This window comes from Mizuhopecten yessoensis, unplaced genomic scaffold, assembly GCF_002113885.1.
Source record: "Mizuhopecten yessoensis strain PY_sf001 unplaced genomic scaffold, ASM211388v2 scaffold716041, whole genome shotgun sequence".
In the NCBI taxonomy this organism is placed as follows: Eukaryota; Metazoa; Mollusca; class Bivalvia; order Pectinida; family Pectinidae; genus Mizuhopecten; species Mizuhopecten yessoensis.
The window spans coordinates 33644-53311 of NW_018479918.1; the positions used below are offsets into that span (position 1 = coordinate 33644).

Consider the following 19668-nt stretch of genomic DNA (forward strand, 5'->3'; position numbering starts at 1 on the left):
ATGAGTTAAGGATTCAAAGTTAGGGACAGTAGAACTCTACTGAAGAGTAAAGGGAAAGATAGCTAGCTCCCATTACTATTCTGGAAACAACGGCGACACATCATCACATTAGCAGCAGCATAACCAGGGCTGCATCATCAATTTTGTTGCATTTTCTTTATCTTAGGAAAATTTGGGAGGAAATTCTCAGAAAAATATTCACTGATGTACAATGCACGGGCGCTTGATATACCGTTATATTTATATAGTACTACTATTTGAGTACACACATCATACCAGTGTGTACATCACCTGTGGTGCAATGCAGACAGAAATCACAATTTTTAGGACTTACCCTGGGGTTTCTGTCTATATCAGTAATGATAGTTTTATTATCGGAAATACAGCGTGACATGTTAAAGAAATAATAGACATGAACTACTACACACTGTCTATAGTCTTCCTTTATTCTCATTACCAAGGGATACTTTTATTTCTTCAAAGATGTAAAATTTCACAAAACATCAGTAAATTTTACAAGTCGCAGTATGCTAATGAGTAATGTTGAGCACTGAAACAGTCCCTAAGATCAGCAATACTGTATAACAAGGAATATTCCCCTTGAAATCTTACCTGTTCATCTTAACTCCCCCAATATTTATACATTGTGGTGCAATGCAGACAAGAGAAATGAGAAATCAGTGATTTTTGAAAAGCAGAATTTGAGTCATGACCCCAATTTTTCAGGGAAAAAAATCATCAAAATGTCCCTCATTTTCAAAAACTGTTGAGAGTGGTGTAATGCTGTGTATGACTTAGTTGTCAGTTTATAGTTTTAACACATTCACCCCTGAAATTTCATAATGAACTATTCCTACCTTTGAATTGGAAGAGTTCAAATGTGTCTTTAGGGGTGAATGGGTTAGGAGCTTGCATGATTGCAGCTTCATTTTTCGTTTATTGAAATACAATCTCCTAAGAGCATCAGTTCCTGTTAAACCATATTTGACACTAAATAAAGATTCTTTTATCTTGTATCTTTTATTTGTGGTTTTTCAGAATTTACAAATTACAAAAACACAAGTAAATATTTCCTGTTAAACAGTATTTTCATGCACAAAACTTCAGAACACTTTAACCCTTTCACCACTGTAGACCATAATAGACTCATCCAGATGAATGTATGGTAGAGTCTACTAAAGTTACCTAGGGGTGAAAGGGTTAAGTCACCGTTGAGTTATACCAGACTTTACCAACATCTTGTAATGTATACCCAAACATTTCGATTACTAAAAAGCGCGGCTTATTTTCATTTTCAGTTAGAAATTCCAGGCTTATTTTCGAAGTAAGCCTCAACCCTTTCACCCCTATGTAACTTTAGTAGACTCTACCATGCATTGATCTGGATGAGTCCATTATGGTCTACAGTGGTGAAAGGGTTAACGACCAAACAATCTCCATAAATGTTGGTACATTCAGGTTTTATTTTACGCTCTTAAACCAAATTAAAGGTCGAAAGCATTTTTTCCTTCTGGATTTCATGCATTTTTACGGGTTTTTTTCTGTGAATTTTCCTGAAGTCAATTGTTATGCTACCAAAACAAATAACTGCACCATGAAATAAAATTGTCCGACTTGTTTCTCGTAATGTTTTAATATTTATCCCTTTTTTTAAGATATGAAAAGTTAATACATATGTATAGGAATTAAATTTTTGCTATAATTTTTTGTAAAATAAAGATAAAAAAAGCCTCAACAAAAGTTATTTCCTTAGAATAATGTTGCATTTTGAAAAATGCTCAATGAAAATAACTTAAAACTTTGGGAAAACATAAAAAATATTCTCTTACTGGTACATGGTGCAAATATATATACTGGCATTATAATTGATGTCAGGAAAATTCACTAAAATACAATTGTCCAGTACCCCGTTAACCCGTTGTAACTTCAGTAGACTCTACCATGTACTGATATCAATGAGTCCATTATGGTCTACAGTGGTGAAAGGGTTAATTTGGCACAGGACTGCTATGTAAAGAGCTGTGATTTTCTGATGGATGGAAAGCTCAATCTAATGAAATGCTATAAACGATCAACATTTAATGACATATTCACTGTTTTAATGGCCATGATCTTCAACGATCAACATTTAATGACATTAAACTGTTTTAATGGTCATGATCTTCAATGATCAACATTTAATGACATGTTCACTGTTTTAATGGTCATGATCTTCAGTCTACTTGGTAATTATGCATTTGATGAAGTTGATGAATTTGAAGATGATAAAGATTTAAAAAGGTCTTTTTTCCTATTTTTATATTATTCTCTTTTTCACAAAATTTGATGACTTAAGGTCACACTTTGTACTGCATCCTTCAGTTTGATGATAATCTAATGACGATGACTTGACCATTATCTAGGATTTTAAAAATGAACTGTCTGCAGAATTCAACCCATGGTAGATTTTCTCACAGTGAATGATTCCACGTTTAAAATTGAGTCCAACATTGAACAACACAAGTTGTTCCCATGAAACTTCTGTGTTACCATCCCCTACAATTATCACAATACCAAATGTTGTAGTCATTCATTAAAATTGTATCCAGTTTGTTGATGCTCAAGAAAAAATATTGTTTTCTGAGATGTTCACAGAATTACAATACTTAATGTCAAGATTGAAAATAAGAAGCATAAATACTCCAAGAACACAATTTTCCATGGCATACTATGTAACAATATTCTGCCGTCCAATCACATGATCATTGGTTCACACTTGGCACAGTGTCATCAGCGTCACACCGTAAAAGATTCGTCAGGCTCCCAGACATCACATGTACATCCAGAGAAATAAAAAATTGCCAGCACAAAAGAATTTATTACAAGTGTCATTTCACTAAACCCCTAACAGACTGTGCAGTTCATCATCGTCCATAGCTGGATCCGATTCAGATTCCGACTCTTCTTTCTCCTCTGCAGCTTCTTCCTCCGTTTCTTTGGTCTCTACTGGTTTTTCCTCCTCTTCCTTTTCTTTGTTTGTTTTTGCTGGAGGCGGATATCCAGATTCAAACGGCGCCTGCGAGGGATCGTACACAGACTGTGCGGAGAAAGTCTCTGTGCCTTTGATAATTGCCGCTATCCTTGCATCAAGATCTATCCTTTCCTGTAACAGATATCACAGGTCATAGTTCAGGAGTCATAAGTAACAAGACCCAGGTTATAATTTATAGGTCACAGGTCATAGTTCTTAGGTAATAGGTTTACAGTTCATAATCCAAAAGTCATAGTTCATAAACACAGGTCATAGTTTGTAACAGGTCATAGATCAAAGTCACAAGTTATCATTCAAAAGTCAACAGGTCATTGTTCATAAATCACAGGTCAAAAGGTCAATAGTAACAGGTTCAAATTCTTTAAACATTGGTAAAAGATTTACATTAAACACAAAATAATAAAGGCTACAAGTTCCATACCAAATTAGGCCAAACAAACATTAAATTCCTGTTACATGTCTGAAAAATATCCTGACCTAGCTGTAAGGTTGACACATTGAGAAATTTGAATCTTTGATGTTTGATTTAAGGAAGTTTCACTGTTTACTTCAATATTTCCATAAATTCTTCAATACATTGTGATATGAAAATTGCTTGTATGCCAAAGGGATTTAGATGATGAACATTGCTTAAAATTAAAATTTGTAATTCCTGGCAGGCAAAGTTGGTAATGTGCAGGCCTAACCATATGATGGTACTTGGTTTGACTCCAGGTTTTTTTTCTTTGTCTATTTCTTTATATTTAAACATTCAAATTTTCTGTATGAATTGTATCTCTGCCTCAGTTTAAACAGCACTTTGTCACCACATTCTTCTGGAACTTGAGAACATTTTCAGAAATTTGACACTGTTTCCCATGAAACTATATCATGATACATATAGTACTACGTTCCTTTTGTATTGCACTATATCCCGATACACTACAGGTGTATCACAACACCCCTAGGGTATCACAACAATTTTTCAGTTACCCCTAAAATGACACATACCTGATCTTCCATCATGTCTTCGGTGTCATCGGGGAACTCTGCCTGGGCCGAATACTTGGCCGCTTCCTGGGCTGCTTGCTGCATGGAATGAGAGAGATCATCCGACTGACTACCGCCCTCAGATTTATCTCCCTTGTCTGCTACCCCGTCGTCGGGCGAATCAATTTCCATATCATCCCCACTGTCCCCAGAAATGCTCTCCACCCCGGGCAGAACCAACTTGTCCTTCTGCGTGTTACCCTCCACCTTCTCCGCTGATTGATTGTCATCCTCCTCCTCATCCATCGCGTCCATTTTGTCGAGAACACTACTGATTTTTTCTAAGTCTGCACTGAGATTATTGACACTGGGAGCACTATTGTTATTATCGGATAAGCCAGGCAATGTTGGCTGTTCCGTGGACTTCCCACCACCAGATACTCCTGGTATTGTTTGTGAGTCTGATCTAGTTACAACTATGGGTCCACCTAATCCTGGAATTTTCTGATCCGAACTACCCCAACCAAATGAAAATGTTGACTGGTTTGATTCTCCTAGTCCAACAGTAAAACCTAGACCTTGTTGGGCCTGCTCTTCTGTTTCACTCCCTCCTACAGCATCACCCTGTATTACTGGCTGATTCGTTTGCCCCCCTCCACCATCTAATGATGGCTCTTCCACTGTATTGTTCGTCTGTATAGGACTTTTATTTTGACTGTCACTAGAGGGGGGTACCGACACACTTGGAATTGTCTCCCCTATTCCGTTATCACTAAGCCTGTTATTGAGATCTGCTGTGCCGTCGACTGGCTCGGAGTCCCCGTCCACAGCGGGGACTTTGTCACCCTCTGTGGGGCTGATAGTAGGGAGGGCTGACAAAGAGTCGCTATGGTCAGTGTTATCTGTGTAAACAACATCAGAAATATTACTTGAGGATACATAACATTATAGTAAACCTATCCTTTTATGGCCCTTCTAGGAGGGTACTACTCCTCCCCATATAATGCTATACTGTGGTACCCACTTACTATTATATCAGATACTGTATCTTTTTTTCTGATTTAAGTTAAAACATCTATCAAAAAATTTCGTTCCACTTCCTTTTCTTTGAATTTATTGCAGTCTAATGATAGCATTGGCAAAATTGAAACATTTTCCATCTACCATTTTTCCTCTTATTTTCTTATACAAGTCTGTCTCTGACCAGAACATTGTACAGCCTACCTGTAGGTTGGGAAATTTCATTTTCCTTGTTTTCACATTCTTTCATCACCTCTGCTTGTTTATGGTGATGTCGTCTGTGTCCGGAGTCCTTTGGCGTCGTCTGGGACAAAATAACGAGATGGCACAATGTGAGTATTTAAAAGTCTAAAAACATTCCTGTAACTATCATAAGTAGAGTTTACACCCCAAGATATATAACCTAATCCTGTACCACTTGTCATTTATCTACACTTTAGTTACATTACGCTCCATGTGGTCAGTATAATTAAGTATATAACAGAAATGGTAAGTATATGATTCTGTATTTTGCATTTCGCGGGTTAAGGAAAGTGCATCAAATTACATTTACCTGGGCATGCGCAGGTATTTTATGACAGATGTGAAAGACAGGTGTAATGGCGTGACCTGTTGTATATATATATATCACTGCTTCTATTTTTGTGGAGTATTCAGGAATTAGCGTGAAATACAGCTTACACTTATTTCCCTATCGAGAAGCTTGTTTTGTCCGTGGACAAAATTATGAAAACCTGTAATGGCCTGTAGTGTTAGTTCTCCCCCGTTTACATCAATAGATGCACTGAGGTACGAGGTTCATCACTTACTCAATCCTCGATACTCTGGGGGTTACGCACACTTTCGTTCTCTGCACCCCTGGAATATGTCATATCAAAATCAAAGGCTCAGTGTGTACCACCTTGTGGATGAGACAAGAAGACTAGTTTGACAATTTTGATGTACATCAAAAGACCCTGTCTGTCGTGCGATGGTAAAGTTGACTGGCTTTGAAGTCTGGGGTCGCTCCTCTGTTATCTTCGAAGTACAGGTATCAGCCTACAGATTGGTCAGTGGGTTTTTTACCGGACACCAAACAAATAGCTAGCCACGTGCCTTAAACTTTGCTACGACATATTCCAGGGGTGAAGAGAGTGAAAGTGACCTTGACCCCTAGAGTATCGAGGATGAACTTACCTGAGTACTTGCATAATTATAAAGTTAATCTGAAGATCATTACTTACCGGAGTTCCTATGTCAATATCTCCAGCCAGGAAGAAGCCCTTAAATTTGTGATAAATAAGTTCCGCTTTTTTTCGAATTCTGTCACTACCTTTAAATTTTCTAATCTGCAGAAAAAGAAAAAGGAAAGATATAAGATAAATTCAGTTTCCAATACAGGAGAAAATAGATCTTCTCTACACTATTCTGTTCTTTAAAGTGTTTCGCGAAAATAAAATATAGATAAGCTGAAGCTGTACTTGTCTATGATACACTAAATGTGAAAGGTTTTCTCATACATTGTGATGTTTGAAGTCAAGGTGTTAACTGACATGTCAATTCTTGGTAGTTGCTCTTTCGATGTTATTACATATCCATTTCATAAAGCATATCTAAAATTTTGTGCTCTGCATAACAGAATGCTTCAGTGTCACTGAGACAATTGAGAAAAAGCATGAAAACAAGATTATATAACAATCACTTTTACATTTAATACAAGTGTGAGTAAAATTCTTAAAACAGCCATTTACTGGTTGGTTATGTCAACTGGCCAATAAATAGTCTTTCGGATTTAAAATGTCAGTGGTGTTGGGGAAAGTGACAATTTATTCGCAATAAAGATCCAATACACAGGAAATTACCCATTCCAAACATTAGTCACAGGAAATTACCCATAACTTTAGTCATAGGAAATTACCCATACCTTTAGTCACAGGAAATTACCCATACCTTTAGTCACAGGAAATTACCCATACCTTAGTCACAGGAAATTACCCATACCTTTAGTCACAGGAAATTACCCATACCTTTAGTCACAGGAAATTACCCATACCTTTAGTCACAGGAAATTACCCATACCTTAGTCACAGGAAATTACCCATACCTTTAGTCACAGGAAATTACCCATACCTTTAGTCACAGGAAATTACCCATACCTTTAGTCACAGGAAATTACCCATACCTTAGTCACAGGAAATTACCCATACCTTTAGTCACAGGAAATTACCCATACCTTTAGTCACAGGAAATTACCCATACCTTTAGTCACAGGAAATTACCCATACCTTTAGTGATAGGCAATCACTGAAATCTTGTTAAGCAGTTTGTAATTGTAAGTAGTAAAGCAGTTAATGATGGATTGAAAAGTAGATTTATCATGTTATTGGCTTGAATACTTTAATAAAAGGACAACTCTATTACAACACAAACAGACAAGAGTTCCTTACTACTAGGGCTGCAACTGTTAACTAAGGCCAAAACAATTTGATTACTTGGTTCTCGGGGCCGAGCGCATTTCATGGCACCATGCGCATTGCCGATTTAATCGTGAAAGTAATAAAAAAAAAATCGTGAATGCACCGGCGGCCATCTTTAAAAAAATCCGGAAAATTGGTCCGCATGTCGTTTTTCTTATTAGTCACCCAAGTCCCGAAAACGTTTGAATAAAGGTAAGGATTGAGATACAGGCAAGCGTTAAAATGATTATGACTTATTAGTCTTGTGTACATGGCGCTCATTTCGGTACAAATAAGAATGGGGGGTTCGTGATTCTCGTCTGGAACATCGTGGGGGGATTTTCGGAGGCTTGCTCTATGACGAGTCTCTACACAACTATAAAAAGACAAGGTAATGTCCACAATGAACGTTTTACAAACTACACAATAAAAAAAAACGCCCTCGTCTCTTTTTTGCCATGTAAATTGAAAAAAAAATTACCACCCTGCCGCATCTATTTTGAAAAAAAATGGCCTGAGAACCAAGTAATTAATTTTATTTGGCCTAAGGAGGAGTTTTCCGGACAAGTTACTGCGACTGCAGACAGACATCCAAAGTGATTCCAGTATACCCCCCCTAACTTCGTTGCGGGGGAATAATTACTCCTAATGAAAGCTTTACGTTGTCTACATTTTACACTTGAGTTACGAACCGATTATATCCTTAGGGAATTTGTAATCAAAATGAGTAAATTCATCTCTTTTCGAACAGATAGCTAACTTATACTTGTTTACTAGCCATGAAGAAAACAGAACATGTGCTTCCTTTCAGGAATCCAAGTCAGATTGCCTGTAACTGCTTATTAATGCATCAGTTATATTTTTAAGAAGGACTGGTGACGATGGACCATGCAGCTGATTTCCAACACTTAAGTCTAATATAGAGAAAAAATGTGGTTACATTGAAGCTGTGTATGGACCAAGAAAACACTACGAGATATGTTCAAGGTGGGGATTTCATCAAGTTTTTACCATTTTAATGGTTTTCATGATGTCTGGGTTTTTCTTGAGTAGCACTTGGTTGACTGGAAGGGTGTTGAGATCGTCCATAATGGCTAGGCATTTGTCCACATCCTGGAAAACAGTGAAAAAATTGAATCGAAGTTCAAAATTAACAAATACTTATTAGCAAAATACATGTTAATTTTAAGAATATGCTAATTAAAACAACCCTCATTCCCAAATTTCCCCCCATGGGCTCGGACAATTACCTCAAATCTTTGTGTCTTCAGTTGTTTTAGCTTTTATGTATTAATTAAGTAATGAATAATTTAGCAAATGTTGTTATGGTCCTATAACACACATTGCTATTGATGACTAACCTATTTATTTAAGTTTGTCAGCAATAGAAATGTGTGTTGTAGGACCATAACAATATTTGTTAAAATATTCATTACTTAATTTACATTTTGATCGAGTAGTTATGCTTTAACTAGTTATTTCGAACAGTTTTTGAACAGCAAATTCAGTGTTGATAACAATGAAATTGACGTCACAATAGAGATTGATGATGTCACAATAGCAAATGTTGTTATAGTCTCATAACAACATTTTCCTTCTCAATGCATTGCATTGGGAGGATGCATAGCAAACGTAAATATAATGGGGATAAATCTACTGCAAGATTTGTGATGTCCAAATTGAAAATCATACAAAGTGCCATCTCAATGAGATATCATATCCCAGACACGTTTTCACCACACTCCATCCATTCATGTTATTCCGTCTTTGCGTATTGCAGAGTTATCTTCTCTTGGGAGCAGGTATTGATTGTTACGTCACTTGTTTGTGAGAGTAACGTCATCGATTTTTGAGAAAATTACGTAATTTTCTCACACAAACCCATGACGTAACAATCAATACCTTCTCCCAAGAGAAGATAACTCTGCATTAGCAAAGACGGAATAAGGACGACACATTCACTCAGTCACATGACATTACACCGACGACACTCAACATCCTATCAGGCTATACTGACGACACTCAACCCCCATCCCGTTACACTGACGACACTCCTTCAAGTCCTGTTATACTGACAATTGCCCAGCCAGAGGGCCCCAAGTATACAGTTACGAAAAGAAATTGTAATTTAAGAAATAAAAGAACAATAGAATTATAACCCTTTCTTCACTGTAGACCAGAAAGGGCACACCCAGATCACCCAGATCACACAGATCACCCAGATCACCACCCAGATCACCCAGATCACCACCCACATCACCCAGATCACCCAGATCAATGCCTGGTAGTCTACTGAAGTTACCTAGGGATGGAAAGATTAATAAAGAAAAGTAACATTGCAAAGCGACGGAAAACTTACTGCCGAATCCTTCTGGACGCATTTCTTGATCTCTTTGTCCATGGCTACTAGTTTGGTCTCTGTTTGAATGACTGAAAGAAAAAAATATTTCTATTTATGTTGACAAGGGTACAGACTTCAACTTACCAAACCACGACACTTTAAACTTCATCTTAAAATAATTAAAACTTGGCTTTGTGTTTCTTTCACAAGGTCTACAATACGCTGTGATCTGAAAAAGGTCATAAAGACCAATCAACCATCTTTTATCAAATGGAAAATAAAAGAGTGTATTATTTATCGTCTTCACTATTTTTATGAAGAAATCAAACTGTTAATATTTTTGCTAATCTTATTCCAAAACTGTTTTTGTATAATGGAAACGAAGCTATAGAACATCACTTCCCAGCATTTGCTTTATTTTAAGGAGAACGACTGCAAATTTCAGTATCGGCAGTGTTGGATTGTTATAAGCCAATATTCATTGTGTTTTTTGATTCATTGCTTCTGTTTTATTTCCTTGTAACAGAAGATTTGTGACTACATGGCCTGAAGCTGGATTTCCCCCAGATTTGTGACTACATGGCTGGAAGCTGGATTTCCCCCAGATTCGTGACTACATGGCCTGAAGCTGGATTTCCCCCAGACTCGTGACTACATGGCCTGAAGCTGGATTTCCCCCAGATTATTGACTACATGGCCTGAAGCTGGATTTCCCCCAGATTCTTGACTACATGGCCTGAAGCTGGATTTCCCCCAGAATCATGACTACATGGCCTGAAGCTGGATTTCCCCCAGATTCTTGACTACATGGCCTGAAGCTGGATTTCCCCCAGACTCGTGACTACATGGCCTGAAGCTGGATTTCCCCCATATTCGTGACTACATGGCCTGAAGCTGGATTTCCCCCATATTCGTGACTACATGGCCTGAAGCTGGATTTCCCCCAGACTCGTGACTACATGGCCTGAAGCTGGATTTCCCCCATATTCGTGACTACATGGCCTGAAGCTGGATTTCCCCCAGATTCTTGCCTACATGGCCTGAAGCTGGATTTCCCCCAGATTATTGACTACATGGCCTGAAGCTGGATTTCCCCCAGATTTGTGACTACATGGCCTGAAGCTGGATTTCCCCCAGATTCGTGACTAGATGGCCTGAAGCTGGATTTCCCCCAGATTCGTGAGTAGATGGCCTGAAGCTGGATTTCCCCCAGATTCGTGACTACATGGCCTTAAGCTGGATTTCCCCCAGATTCATGCAGTATGGATGGATTCACTAACGGGCCTCCACTCCACTACAGACACTCGAGTAGCATGTACATAAATGATCACCATTCATACTGCATCACTCTGGAGAAATCCTGTCTGACAGGGCAACTTCATCAAATAGTGCAAAGAGATAGAGAAGATCAAATATAAACTTGATTCATTTTACCACAATTCACTTTGTGAAACAACTCATTTCAACTTATACTAATCACCCTTGTTGGCCCGGATATTAGCGCGCTGGGAGTCTTAATGTGGGAGGACACTGGAGTACCCGGTGTAAACCCACATAGTAGGGCAGGTGAAACAAATACCTTTTCAGGTCCGATCGGGGAATCAGACCCTGGTCGCCTTGGTGAAAGGTGAATGTGTGCACCACCCGACTCGACCAGAGTAATATTTATCAGCGAAGCATAATACAACATTATACAGAAATGATACAACAAAACTGTACTGTGTAAAGGCGGTTTGGACCAGGAAAGATTTCAGGTTTAATAGAATATTTACCAAACCATCAAAAAACATGTCTTAATGAAAATGTTGAATTAACATATTAGATAAAAGGCAATATTCAATCGCAACAAGCTCAGGATAAGTTGGTTTCTTTATTGTATGTCTACTGGTTTCGCCCAAACATGTGGGCTTCTAGATTGTAGCAAATCATTCGGACTGGTACTTAGTTAAACAGCAGTAGTAAGGACTCACAATTGATTTTATCTTTTTTCTTTTGCTCATATTTTTCACGCTTTTTCCGCTCCTTTTCTTCTTCCTTTTCTTTACTGAAAATAGAAAAGTATTCATAATAGAAATACAATCACAAACTACTGAAGTTAAAATTCAACAACTCCACATAATATTATCATGTCTAATAGTAACAATTGATACCCCTGACCTTACCAGGAAGATTGGTAATTAAGAAAAAATAAATTTAATAATAATAAACAGCATTTGATATATAGCGCCCTATCTAGCATATATTTTCCACTCTAAAGCACTTTACAGTACATACATATACAATGGATACAATTAGCATATACATTAATCAATACAATTTTTGAAGAATTCGCAGGAGCTGCCTTATCAGGCGCTAACTCCTAGTCCTATGCCACCTGGCTAATATCTCCCTATGTGCATATGCCTGCGTGTGTGCTGGAGATGTAATTAAAGAAGGTGAGAAAATGATGGAATAAATATGGCATGAAGTCAGCTTTAACCCAAGTTTGTTATTTTTTCAACACTACATTTCTTATTTCTTATTCTGTACGAGTGTGTACTAATGCACATTGTTAGAAATGATGTTGCAGATGCACTTACAACAAGAACGCTAATATATATTTACATTTGTAACTTGTTGATGTTTGAAACTATTATCACTAATGAAAATTCATTTAACTGCTATGAAATTTTAGCATTTATTCTACTGTGGGACGATTACACGATGGTTTACTGATCGCATTTGTCTGACGATACTCTAACAGTTAACGGAATACATCTCAGGTCAATCGAGTGCTCCAACACTATACAACTCAGTAGAGTCGAACCATTGGATAAATCAAATATTTTTATTGGTACCTTTGACTTCAACTTATCCGAGTTGTACTGTAAATTTAGGTTCATTTCTACAACTAATGATTACAAATACATATGAAGAATACCAAGAATATTTATAATGTAAATATTAAGTATCTGAGAGCATTCTCATCCTATTTCTGAGCCTGTATCTCACACTTACATATCCTAACTCATTCCTTCGCCAGGGCTCGATATTAAGGGTAGCCCGATTGTCCGAGACTAGAGAAATCTCCAGCTTGACCAATGGTCCTAAAAACTGCTAGCCTGATTCACTGGTCAAAATTTCATATTACTTATCTAGTTAATTAATATTGGGTTAGTGGAATTTGCACAAGGACAAGCACAGTTGGAAACTACTACCCTAACTGACTAGTGGTTTAAAAACATACTTTTCATTGCTGTTCTGTTTTAATCCAAAATTTCAAAATTTCATAGAAAGTTACATGTTGAGAATTTTCAGGCTCCTGCATTGTAAAACTGTACAGTTTTCCTCCCCGTACAGTTTTCCTCCCCGTACAGTTTTTCTTCAACACGACTGACAAAGGGCAGGAGCCAAAAAAGGTATGTTTCCCTTAGGAGATTTTTCAAAGTTATGGCAAAACTTACAATTTCCTAACTCGTTCCTTCTCCTTCTCGAAGCGGCGCCTTCTCTCTGCCTCTCGTTCAGCCCTTGCTTTTTCCTCCCTCTCCTCCTCCCGTTTTTTGTCTTCAGGCTGATTAAATAATAACATTTTAATTTGGAACCAATCATGTCTTTACATCAAATTTAAATTCATAAGTTCCTGAATAATTTCTGACGAATGCCCTTTACCTGATGGAGAACCACAGTAGAAAACACTGTTCTAGCAAAAATGGCTGTTCCACCTTCTGGTGAAACAATTTGTTTAAATGTGTCATCAACTAAAAGAATTCATATAAGTGTTCACGTTTAACTATATCCCCTCCTACTAATTTGCGCATCTTACATTTGTAAGTAACATATCTTGTTAATTTTGATTTTCTATAACATTGATATTTTTTTCTAAGATGTCAGTAACATTATCCAAATAACCCTGATTTAATTTAATAATCATAATTTGTACATAAAACGATACTTAAAATATCCTGTCAAATGAAAGTTAGTACATTGTTTCCTGTTACATGTCAGAAAACCTTAGAATATATCAGTCTGTTCAATATTGTATTTTTTCATTTTTTTTAATTAGATTTAAATAGGAGAGTGATCTTGACTTTAACAAAGCTCCCTTGAAAACCACATTTGGGAAGGCACCAAAAAATAGGGTAGGAAGGGTAACTGGAAACAAACAACTTTTGTTTTATGACCTAATTACCTGTTCGTTTTTTTCCTTAGATTTGGAATCATTTGACTTGGACCCTTTAGAATCCTTCTCTTTTTCAGTCTTTATTTTCTTCTCTTCACTATCACTTTCTGTCTTAGTTTTTATCTCACTCTCTTCCTCCTTTTTACTATCTTCTACAATTGTTTGTTCATCACCCTCCACTTCTTCCTTCACTTCTACTTTCTCCTCCTTTGTTCCCTCCTCTTCTGAATTCTCTCTCTCCTCTACATCCACCTCCTTTTCCTCTTCATCCTCCGACAACTCTTTCTTTACTTCCTCTTCATGGTCACTTTCTTGATCAGAATCCTCCAGTTTCTTTGTCTTTTTTGTCCTTCCTTTCTTCTTGTCTTTTTTGCTAACCTGTAAATAGTAGATATCAAATGGTTGAAGAATGAATAAATTTTTATATTTTTATTCAAATTATGATTTATTTTTGCATTAAACATTGATCACAAATTTGAAAAAATCATACAATTATTCATGTTAAGAAGTAAAACATAATTTACTAGATAAACATTAATACCCCTAGGCCCAGTGGCTAACCTATAAATTAATAGCAACACTGACCTTGTAACCCTGAAATACAAAATGAAGTGAGGTGTTCTCATACTTGACCTTTTGTAAAAAAATAATAATATAAACAATGAAGATGAAAGAGTTCTGACAATGAATTGAAATGGGAAAAACACGGGTAATAAGTATATGCTCCCCCCCACCCACCCCCAACCACATTTTGTATAAAAGCAAATTCACCAAAAACCTGTCAAATACATTTAATAGGAAGATGAACCCAAGGCCCCTTTCGCGTATCCGGTTCAACGAGTTAAACAGTTGAACCCTAAAGAATACAACAGGAGCAGATCTGAACCGAGGCTGACCTCAGGATATTTGGCACGTGTAGATTGAGGGGTCCAGATGCGTCTGACTGAAACTAAAATGCTTTCTATTGCTAGTTTGCATTATTTCTTTATAAAACAAGGTAAAGCCAAATGTAGATATGTTATAGTTTTATGGACGCGTGTAAAGAAGGGCATATTATTCTTGATATATTATTAGTTCTCCGAAAACTATGCGTTTTTTACCTCTGCCTATAGTTTGGTCCAAGTGCCTTCATTTATCGTGGCATATTTCTGTGCCACCTGAACCGTTTCAACCAGGATACGCGAATGTAACCAAACATAATCGACAATGCTGGCCCTACCTCCGCATCCTCGCCTTTTTTACTCCTGCGTTTAGGTGTTGGTTTTGCCGGACGTTTTGGTGAGGACTTTTTTGGTTTCACGTCCTCTTCCACCTCCTTTGCCTCCTCTGCCTCCTTTGCCTCCTCTGCCTCCTCTCTCTCTTTGGCAACCTCCTCGTGTATTACCTTTATCCTTTCTGCCTCCTCCTTCAACCGCCTACAGCAAACACAGTATATTTCATGATGTGGCAAAACTGATTAAACTTTAATCCCTGGTCTAAATCTTTAATGACTAAACTTTAATGCCTGGTCTAAAAAATCTTTAATGCCTTCATTTGATTTCCTGGTCTAAATCTTTGATGATTTAACTTTAAAGCCTGGTCTAAATCTTTAATGACTAGACTTTAATGCCTGGTATAAATCTTTAATGCCTGGTCTAAATCTTTAATGACTAGACTTTAATGCCTGGTATAAATCTTTAATGCCTGGTCTAAATCTTTTGATGATTAAACTTTAAAGCCTGATCTAAAATTTTAATGACTGAACTTTAATGTCTGGTCTAAATCTTTAATGACTTAACTTTAACGCCTGGTCTAAATCTTTAATGCCTTCATTTGATTGCCTGGTCTAAATCTTTAATGACTAAACTTTAATGCCTGGTCTACATTTTTAATGAATTAACATTAATGCCTGGTTTAAACTTTAATGCCTGGTCTAAATCTTTAATGACTAAACTTTAATGTCTGGTCTTATTCTTTGGACTTGCCGTGTATAACAGTTCTGTAAATCCCTGTGTACTTACTTTTCCTCCGCATCTTTTATCTTCAGTTCCATTGCCTTTTTTCTCTCTGCATCTTTCTTCTTCCAACTGCTGACACCATCCTCAGAACCATCACTGTAACATACAGACCAATCAACATCATTGTAACATACACACCAATCAACATCATTGTAACATACACACCAATCTACATCATTGTAACATACAGACCAATCTACATCATTGTACATCATTGTAACATACAGACCGATCAACATCATTGTAACATACAGACGAATCTACATCATTGTAACATATGAACCAATAAACATCATTGTAACATACAGACCAATTAACATCATTGTAACATACAGACCAAACTACATCATTGTATTATACAGACCAATCTACATCATTGTAAAATACAGACCAATCTACAACATTGTAACATACGAACCAATCAACATCATTGTAACATAGACCAATTAAAATCATTGTAACATACAGACCAATTAACATCATTGTAACATACAGACCAATCTTCATCATTGTAACATACAGACCAATCTTCATCATTGTAACATACAGACCAATCAACATCTTTGTAACATACAGACCAATCTACATTATTGTAACATACAGACCAATCTACATTATTGTAACATACAGACCAATCTACAACATTGTAACATACAGACCAATCTACATTATTGTAACATACAGACCAATCTACAACATTGTAACATACGAACCAATCAACATCGTTGTAACATACGAACAAATCAACATCATTGTAACATAGACCAATTAAAATCATTGTAACATACAGACCAAACTACATCATTGTAATATACAGACCAATCTACATCATTGTAACTTACAGACCAATCTACATCATTGTAAAATACAGACCAATCTACAACATTGTAACATACGAACCAATCAACATCATTGTAACATACATACCAATCTGCATCATTGTACATCATTGTAACATACAGACCGATCAACATCATTGTAACATACAGACCGATCAACATCATTGTAACATACAGACCATTCTACATCATTGTAACATATGAACCAATAAACATCATTGTAACATACAGACCAAACTACATCATTGTATTATACAGACCAATCTACATCATTGTACATCATTGTAACATACAGACCGATCAACATCATTGTAACATACAGACGAATCTACATCATTGTAACATATGAACCAATCTACATCATTGTAAAATACAGACCAATCTACAACATTGTAACATACAGACCAATCTACAACATTGTAACATACAGACCAATCTACAACATTGTAACATACAGACCAATCTACATCGTTGTAACATACACACCAATCAACATAATTGTAACATACAGACCAATCTACATCATCGTAACATACAGACCAATCAACATCATTGTAACATACCGACCAATCAACATCATTGTAACATACACACCAATCAACAGCATTGTAACATACACACCAATCTACATCATTGTAACATACAGACCAATCTACATCATTGTAACATACAGACCAATCTACAACATTGTAACATACGAACCAATCAACATCGTTGTAACATACGAACCAATCAACATCATTGTAACATAGACCAATTAACATCATTGTAACATACAGACCAATTAACATCCTTGTAACATACAGACCAATCAACATCATTGTAACATACAGACCAATCTACATCATTGTACATCATTGTAACATACAGACCGATCAACATCATTGTAACATACAGACCAATCAACATCATTGTAACATAAGGACCAATTAACATCAGTGTGACAAATGGACCAATCAACATCACCCTAACATACAGATTAATCTAGTTAATCTACAACATATACCTGAATGTGGATCAAAACCATCTATTAGACGACCTTTAACCCCGCAAGCTGTAGGTCAAACTTTAACATTCTATGCATTGTAGTTCGTAAGAAAAGGTCTTTGATGCATATTTATCTTGGTGACCTTGTGTGCAGGTCAAAACCATTTATTGGACAGCCTTTCACCACCCCACAAGCTGACAGCAACAGTCATCATTACCACATACCTCATGGTTTATAATAAGGAGCCTTTCACCAAATTAACCCATTCACACCTGAAGACACATTTAAACCCTCCCAATTTAGAGGTTAGAATGGTTCATTATGAAATTTCAGGGCTTTATAGTATGGACTAATGTGCAGATGTTAATAATATTTTCCCAAAAAAATATAACTCTTTTAAGATTTAAAGGTCTGGTATTGGTAAAACCATGTTAACTTTGGCCCAGTTCAACCAGTTGAAAAAGGTTGAACCTGAAAGAAAATGACAACCGCATATCTGAACTGAGGCTGACCTCAGAAATATTTGGCAAAATGTGCCTGACCAAAATTGAAATGCTAACTATCGCTTGTTTCTGTTATTTCTTTATAAAACAAGGTAAATCTGTATGTATCTTTTAAGAAACATTTCATAATTTAGTGGACACGTGAAAGGAGGACACATTATTATTGGTATATTATTAGTAATTCTTCTAGATTGCCTTTTTAGCTCTGCCTACAGTTCAGTTCAAGTGCGTTCGTTTATTGTGAAATATTTCTGCACCACCAGAACCGTTTGAATTGGGATATGCGAATGCGACCTTTGAAATAGTTGGTATCTTTGACCTATAACTGGGGTCATACCTGTCACTGTCGGAGCTGTCACTAGACACCATTTTCTCCACTTGTTCTGCCTTCTTTCTTCCAGCTCCAGTTGATGCACGTCCTCCTTCAACCAAACATTATCACAACTGCTTATAATTAAGTCATTCACCCCTGAAATTTCATAATGAACTATTCCATCCTTTGCATTGGAAGAGTTCAAATGTGTCTTTAGGGGCGAATAATTTGACACAGTGACCAGCCACCAAATGCATAACAACTTTCTCTGTGAATGTTTTTTTTTGTTTTATTGTTGACTATTTAGTATCACTTCACTAGAACATTTTTCTGTCATGATGGATTGTAAACTAGAGATACCCCCCTCCCTTAACTTCATCTTTTCCAGGGATTCAGGAAATATAATAATCTTATCACAAATCCCTTCTTTTATGCACATCTACAAATGATAATACACTTTTACTGGGCCAAGTTACAAAAGGTGTTTTGATGGGCTACCAACTAACAAATTTTTTCCCGTGCTTGTTGGTTAAAACCAAACCCAGACAGCACATTACTGAACAACTCCTATTCTATAATTTGTTTGCGGAGAGATAATATTTCCATCTGACTTACACGATCAATACATTATTTCAACCCCCCCCCCCACACAGACACTGTATCTCCCTTGCTAGTGCATTTTTGGGTTTCTCTCTAATCTCTGTCCTACTATCAGACCCCCTCCCCTCCTGACCCCATCCATTGTTACCTTACCCTCCCCCACCCACTCATCTCTCTAACCATATCTTCTGACTATTTTCAGACCCCCTCCCCTCCTGACCCCATCCATTCTGTTACCTTACCTTCCCCCACCCACTCATCTCTCTTACTGTATCTTCTGACTACTTTCAGACCCCCTCCCCTTCTGACCCCCTCCCCTTCTGACCCCATCCATTCTGTAACCTTACCCTCCCCAACCCACTCATCTCTCTTACTGTATCTTCTGACTACTTTCAGACCCCCTCCCCTTCTGACCCCATCCATTCTGTTACCTTACCCTCCCCCACCCACTCATCTCTCTTACTGTATCTTCT

The 19668-nt window shown here is 37.0% G+C and overlaps 1 protein-coding gene across 1 annotated transcript in view; it reads right to left on the reverse strand.

Moving 5' to 3' along the window:
* Positions 1-425: 425 nt before the first annotated feature.
* The window catches only part of LOC110441579 (hepatoma-derived growth factor-related protein 2-like), a 29504-nt gene continuing 10261 nt past the window's right edge, over positions 426-19668 (reverse strand). Inside the window, exons 8-19 of the mRNA XM_021484764.1 lie at positions 18620-18704; positions 15956-16048; positions 15175-15370; positions 13965-14333; positions 13240-13346; positions 11767-11840; positions 9815-9885; positions 8467-8568; positions 6244-6348; positions 5225-5324; positions 4022-4902; positions 426-3142 (exon numbers count right to left, since the gene is read on the reverse strand). Coding sequence (XP_021340439.1) covers positions 2876-3142; positions 4022-4902; positions 5225-5324; positions 6244-6348; positions 8467-8568; positions 9815-9885; positions 11767-11840; positions 13240-13346; positions 13965-14333; positions 15175-15370; positions 15956-16048; positions 18620-18704 — 2450 coding nt within the window. The 3' untranslated portion in view covers positions 426-2875. The remainder of the gene's footprint in view (positions 3143-4021; positions 4903-5224; positions 5325-6243; positions 6349-8466; positions 8569-9814; positions 9886-11766; positions 11841-13239; positions 13347-13964; positions 14334-15174; positions 15371-15955; positions 16049-18619; positions 18705-19668) is intronic.